General features: G+C 39.2%; 1 protein-coding gene across 1 annotated transcript in view; it reads right to left on the bottom strand.

Moving 5' to 3' along the window:
• Window positions 1-296: 296 nt before the first annotated feature.
• Window positions 297-6,962, bottom strand: part of LOC109917809 (transmembrane protein 144-like) — a 64,118-nt gene continuing 57,452 nt past the window's right edge. The window contains exons 9-10 of the mRNA XM_048604478.1: window positions 4,055-4,108; window positions 297-392 (exon numbers count right to left, since the gene is read on the bottom strand). Coding sequence (XP_048460435.1) covers window positions 297-392; window positions 4,055-4,108 — 150 coding nt within the window. The remainder of the gene's footprint in view (window positions 393-4,054; window positions 4,109-6,962) is intronic.

The raw sequence follows: 6,962 nt of genomic DNA, 5'->3' as shown, positions 1-6,962 counted from the left end.
AGAATCCTGGTAAGAAACTGAGAATTAGTCTAAGCATTACAATATCACTTTTCTGCTGGAATACTGCTTACAATTCAATTCCGCTTTTTAATGATCACATAGTGTATTTCAATCAATGCACTTTAACTATAAGTGCATCTATGTTATGATATGTGTCAATTTAGACATATGACATAATAGTGCACACAAATACAATCAAATATTTATTATAATTTGTATCAGGTACATTACAGAAGGGTTTTTATTCCTTCTGAGAAATGGTAGGTACTCTGTTATTCTGTTTTCCACAATATGCATTAGGCGATTCCCTCTATTTTAGATAATCCTATGAGTATTGTTCCAGTAACAGCAACTGCAAGCACGACACCCAGTATTATGAAGTTCTTTAAACCCTGGAGACAGAACAATAATGAAATAAACCATATTTTAATTTCAGCAATTTATTTGAATTAAATTACTAAATATTCACTGGTGTACCATTAACACCAAACAGCAAAATAAACATATTTTTACAATTGCTAAGCCTGACATTCTGGTAGTCAAGGAGAACTTGTGTGCTTGGTGTTTAGCCATCCATTCCATTAAATGTGCATCTGTTCAGTACTGCTTCACCAGTAGCAGTACATTTTGTAAAGATGTTAGAAAAACACCATCTGTTGAGTAGGTGTGATTGGTTGTACTAAACCGAAAAAGCACAATCAGGGAAATATGGAGTGGCTCTGTTTTGTAAGCAACACAACGTTTTCAGGCATTGTGCAAGAATTCTATTTTGGTTTAACATCACGGACCATTCTATTAAATTGTCCATGCACCCCCTAAATTGGATTTTGTCCAAACTACTCGTATCTTTGTAGACCACCAAGGATCAAACAGCAAATGCTTGACACAATAAGCACATTTATTGAAATGTATACAGGTTACCATAATTCCCCTCCCTTTGTTGAATCGTATTTGTTTTTTACGTTTGAATACAAACACAGAGCAAAAAAATTTAACTGTATTTGATACCTTGGGTTAGATCCTTGGAACAAGGATATCACTTGCTCTCCACAAGACGTATATATAAAGTCTTTTAATGTGAAGTGTGTTGTACTGCAACTACCAAAGGTCCTTGCTGAACAGGAAACTCTTCCAATCTTACTGTCTGCCATAGGGTGTCAGCAGGACTTGTTGATTTATAAATCAACTTGTTTGGCCATGTTATGATGAACCTTCTGTAACCAAATTCTGGGTAGGATCAAACCCAGAACTTCTGACCCAGAGGCAGGGATACTACCCCTGTGCGACAAGCCTTCCTGATTTACTATCTAATGATACCTGCTGAGGTTAAATGTACTTTTGTATGATTTCATTTTAACATTTTTGCATGGCAGTTTGCTGAAAGGGCAATTGGATAATGTTCCACAGATGGAAGCTGGTAGCTGGGGTTTGAGTGAACAAGACAAGGAAGTGTGCATCTCCTTAACCAATCAAATTGATGAACTGCAAAAGAGTCAATGCAAGCATGGCAAATGACCTGTAAATTAAAGTAAGTGAATTCAGTGTCATATCAGGTACAACATGGGAAATAGAGAGAAGGAAAGATTGGATAAAGAGAGAAAAAGAAAGAAACAAATGAAAAGATTAAAATAATTATTGTTGATGGTTTTATATTAGACAATAAAAATCTAAAGGAATGAGACTCCTTACTTTAATTATTATTTGTTGCTAAAAAGAAACAGGAAATGAGCAAAACTGAATTTTGTGGTGAATTTAGTTTGTATCCATTGAGCAATTAAAATAACATTCAAATCATCTTAATGGTGAGGCTTTGAGATACTTTATGCAAAACAAAGTATTATACAAATAACATATTCATATTCATTTAATGTAATAAAGCCGACCAAGAAGAGTTTTTGAACAATTTGACATTGAAATGCAACAGGTGATTTTAAGATAGCTGATGAAAAGCTTGGTCAATGAGAGATTTTAATGAGAATTGTGAAGCAGGAAGGAAAGATGAAACAATGGGCAGGGGTAAGGACATGATTCAATACCTTAGAGCTTGGGTAGCTGAAGGCACAGCCAACAATGATGAAGTGATTAAAACTGAGGAGGCTAGAGCTGCAGGAGCACAGATTATTTATTGTTGTAGGACTGAAGGCAATTACACAAATGTGTAATTGAGGAGCACGTCCATGGTGAGATTTGAAAATGAGAGTTACATTTTAAAACTGAGGCGTGCAGGCCATGGAACATGTCGTTCAGAGAGTTGAACAGGACTTGATTCAATATTCGATATCAGCAGTGGAGTTTTGAATGAGCTGAAATAGATGATGAAAGGCTGGCCAGAACAGTGTATGAATAATCAATTTTTGAGTTAGCAAAAGCAAAGAGTTAACAGTAGATGACTTCAGGTAACAGTAAAGTTGTAATGGTTACTGAAATGGAAGTAGACAGTTTTGATGATTGAGTGGATATTGAATTAGAAACTCATTATGGGGACAAACATAATACCAAGATTGTGAATAGGCTGTTTCAGCATCAGATAGTTACCGGCAAGAGGAATGGTTTGGGGGCTTGGGAACTAAATTTGACACAGTGCGTGAAAAACAGTGACTTTAATCTTTCCAATGTTTATTGGAAGAAGTGCCTGCTCATTTAGTTGTGGTTTTCAGGTAAGCAGTCTGACAAATCAGAGAGTGTCAAGGAGTTGACAGAGGTGGTGATGTGGTGGAGCTGGACTTCATCAGTGTATCTGTAGAGCCTGTAACCAATTTTTCCATTATTGTCACAATATGAATACACACAACTGCAATGAATCTTTGAAGTTGAATAGCTACTAGCAGCATCCATCATCCAATAAATCCCTTAACATCATGAAAAGCAGACAGCTTTCATCTGGGACTTCAGCCCATCTGGAGCAGTACCATAAGAGATGAGCAGTAAAATAGTTACTGAATTGAAGAAGAATATTTTTTCACTGTAACTCTTAGTAATAGAATTTTAGGTATCAGCAATAGCTCATCCTGGTGGAGAGAATTACTTTAGGTCCATTTGAAGTAATTTTCTTTAAAATACTATTTTTGAAAACAATACTTGAACACTATGACTACTTAATATTCACATGAACATTATCATTAATCAATCCCGTTTGGTATAATCTTAGGCAGAGGCAAGTGTTAGGCGGCAATTCATACAATTATTACCTCGAATAGATTTACCTAGAGTTTTGTCACAGCAAACTAGACCATTCAGCTTGATAGTTCTGAGTGATGCTTTAATTCCACATAAGTCTCCTCCTATCTGTCTTTACCTCACCCTATTTCAAATGTATCCTCCTGCAGTGAGTTCCATATTTGAAGAATTGTCTGAGTTAAGCAGTTACTTTTGAATTCTCTACTGGATTTATTAATGATCATCTTATACTAATCACACTTCGTTTTGGCCTCGCTTACAACTTTTTGCATAATTTTGATGACACCTTCTCAGGTCAGTCTCTTTTCCAAACAAAATAACCCTGGTCTTTTCAGAGACAAAAATAGAAATTGCTGGAAAAGCTCAGCAGGTCTGGCAGTATCTGTGGAGAGTTGTCAGAGTTAACATTTCATGTCAAGTGACTCTGATTTCTCTCCACAGATGCTGCCAGACCTGCTGAGCTTTTCCACCAATTTCTATTTTTGTCTCTAGATGCTTTAAATTAAACTTCTCTTGGTTTTTACCCAGTCTTTTCAGCCTTTCCTATTAGTTTCATCCCTATAAATCTTCTTTGTTCATTCTCGATTGTCTTTTTTTTTGGTAATAGCAAGGGCAGAACTTTTAAGTTTTTAACAATTCCTTTGCTTCTAAATTCTAAGCAGATCTGATCTTTTGCAATTAATTTTAATAATGCATTATTCAACCATTTCTTTTTTTTTCCTCATAATTCGAGACCGTGGTTTGTTTTCAAGCCATCTATACCTTTTTGTAACACCAAGCAATATCACAGCTACAGGAAGATGTTACTGTTTCCATTTATTGTTATGGAGTGACTCAGATTTCTGAAGCAATTTCTTCAAAATTCAAATGAACTGACCTTTATCTCTTTAAAGTAAAACACTCCCCAGGTTAACGAGATTACAGCAGGACCCTGAAAAGTGAAAAGGAAAGTTGGGATCATTCTTTTAAGTGTAAGCTATGAAATTGCAGTTAGTGCAGCAGTAAAAGCTAATCATCCAGTCCACTTACTTGTGTAATGGATTGGCACTCTATATACAATCCATTTTAAATTATATAATTAATGTATTATGTTACAGTTTAAAATGATACAAAATTCATATCTGCAACGCAGCAAAATCCTCGCATTGGTAATGTCAAACTACCCACAGTACACATGATAACATGAGAATGGTAAGAGCAAACCACTGTGGCTGCTGGAAATCTCAAGTATATCAGAAAATTCTCAAAATGGGCAGCGTGTGAGACATCTGCAGAGAGAGAAGAAGAATTAATGGGTGATGTAGTGATTAGAATGAGATCAGCCGGGTGGATCTTATAGAATATGAGTTCCCGGATTTGTTTAGATTAACAGCCCCAATCAGGGAGCCCAGGCTGACAGATATACACAGGAGTGTCAGGGTTCTGCTCACTCTAAGATCCAGCTCTGTACTCGCAGGGTCAGTGTCATGTCGGTCACCACTGATAATATCAGACTGTGGACACTAAAAGATCCTGTCCTAACAAAACTAAACCAGCCGGTAGTGATGGAGGAAGACAAAAGGGCCATCACAACCAGAACTGAAACCTTTCTGGACTCAGCAAGACCAGATCACCATAGAGAATGGCATATTGCTATGGGGATTAAGAGTGATTGTCCCAAGCAAAGGTCACTGCCAGGTAGTGGCTGAATGCCACCAGTGTCATCCAGAGGTTTACAAAATGAAGATGTTGGCGAGAATTTATGTCTGGTGGCCGGGATTGGATGCCAACATAATTACCACCAGCAGCTCCCCCACAATCATGGGAATGGCCCAGATAAATCCTGGATTTGATTACATGTCAACAATGCCAGTCTTTTCATGGGCTGTATGTTTTTAGTCATTGTGGATGCCCATTCATAGTGGTTGGAAATGCATAGAGTTCATTCGTCAAACACAGGGACAACAATTGAAAAGTTACTTTGCAATACATGGACTCCCAGAGATGTTGGTCACAGACAACGGGCCATCATTTACCAGCAGGGAATTCAAATATCACCTGAAGACAAATGGTATTTCACATATAAAGACTGCTCCACACCATCCATTGTCCAAAGGTCTGGCGGAAAAAGCAATCCAAACATTGAAGGTAGGCTTAAAGAAACAGCCTACAGCTTCACTCAATACCAAACTGTCCCAATTCCTGTTTGATTACAGGGCCACCCCTTCACGCAACTACAGGGATAGCATCAGCAGAGTTGCTAATGGGGAGAAGACTCCATACCGAGTTAACTCTATCTTCCTGAGGGTGAGGATAAAATGGCATCAGGAACACCACTGGCAGACACAAGACCCCTCTAAGTGAGAGAGGCAGTTCACTTCAGCGGACAAAGTTTGCTATGGAAACCACGAGAATAGCCCTGCATGGGTAAATGCCTGTTATTTCTACTGTCTGCACAAGATGTCGCTGTAACTTCTACAACAACTAAACTCTAAAGTATGCAAGTAATTCTGTAAAATCAAGCTGTAACTTCTCACAACAAGCTCAATTAAAATATATAGTATTTCTACCAAACAATTCAGCAAGGCCACAGGACCTTTGCCATTTTTTTTTTCTTAAATAAACTGTGCTGCTATTAAATGGGTATTTAATCGTTAAGAAACCAAAAAGCTAAATATATTCTAGTTCATATCTGTTTGTTAAGAACACAAGAAATTGGTGTAGAGGTGGACAATATGGCCTGGAAAGCCTATTCCACCATTCAAAATGATCGTGGTTCATTGTGCCTTCAACTCCGTCTTCTTGACAACTTCCTATTGTACCTTGACTTCCTTCAGAACCAAAAAACTGCATAATGCAGTCTTAAATATAAACATTGGTGGAGCATTCTGGAGTAGTGAATTCCAAAGATTTGCAACCGTTTGGTACACTGGCTTTAATGTAGTAGTGAGTGATGTGGCATTCTGGATATGTGTATATGGATACATACACACTAGCACTCAGGAATACAGTTCCTATCTTGTTCAAAAAACACAACAATGTCTCTATATATCAACATACTGTTCCAATAGTTTGTTTTACTATTATGTCTAAACTAAAGAAAATTTACGAGACAACAAGGTGCAGGGCTGGATGAACACAGCAGGCCAAGCAGCATCATAGGAGCAGAAAGGCTGACGTTTCGGGCCTAGACCCTTCATCAGAAAAGGGGGAGGGGAAGGGGGTTTTGAAATAAATAGGGAGAGAGTGGGAGTCGGATAGAAGAGGGATAGAGGAGAGGATAGGTGGAGAAGAAACAAACAGGTCGAAGAGGCGGGGATGGGGCCAGGAAAGGTGAGTGTAGGTAGGGAGTTAGGAAGGGGATAGGTCAGTCCAGGGAGGACGGACAGGTCAAGGGGGCGGGATGAGGTTAGTCGGTAGGAGATGGAGGTGCGGCTTGAGGTGGGAGGAGGGGATAGGTGGGAGGAAGAACAGGTTAGGGAGGCAGGGACGAGCTGGACTGGTTTTGGGATGCGGTGGGGGGAGGGGAGATTTTGAAACTTGTGAAATCCACATTGATACCATTGGGCTGCAGGGTTCCCAAGCGGAATATGAGTTGCTGTTCCTGCAACCTTCGGGTGGCATCGTTGTGGCACTGCAGGAGGCCCAGGATGGACATGTCGTCTGAGGAATGGGAGGGGGAGTTGAAATGGTTCGCGACTGGGAGGTGCAGTTGTTTGTTGCGAACCGAGCGTAGGTGTTCTGCAAAGCGGTCCCCGAGTCTCCGCTTGGTTTCCCCGATGTAGAGGAAGCCACACCGGGTACAG

The sequence above is a fragment of the Rhincodon typus genome, chromosome 1 (genome assembly GCF_021869965.1).
Source record: "Rhincodon typus isolate 14 chromosome 1, sRhiTyp1.1, whole genome shotgun sequence".
NCBI lineage: Eukaryota > Metazoa > Chordata > Chondrichthyes > Orectolobiformes > Rhincodontidae > Rhincodon > Rhincodon typus.
The sequence above is the reverse complement of the archived record's forward strand: the minus strand, read 5'-3'. Positions and strand labels throughout refer to the sequence as shown.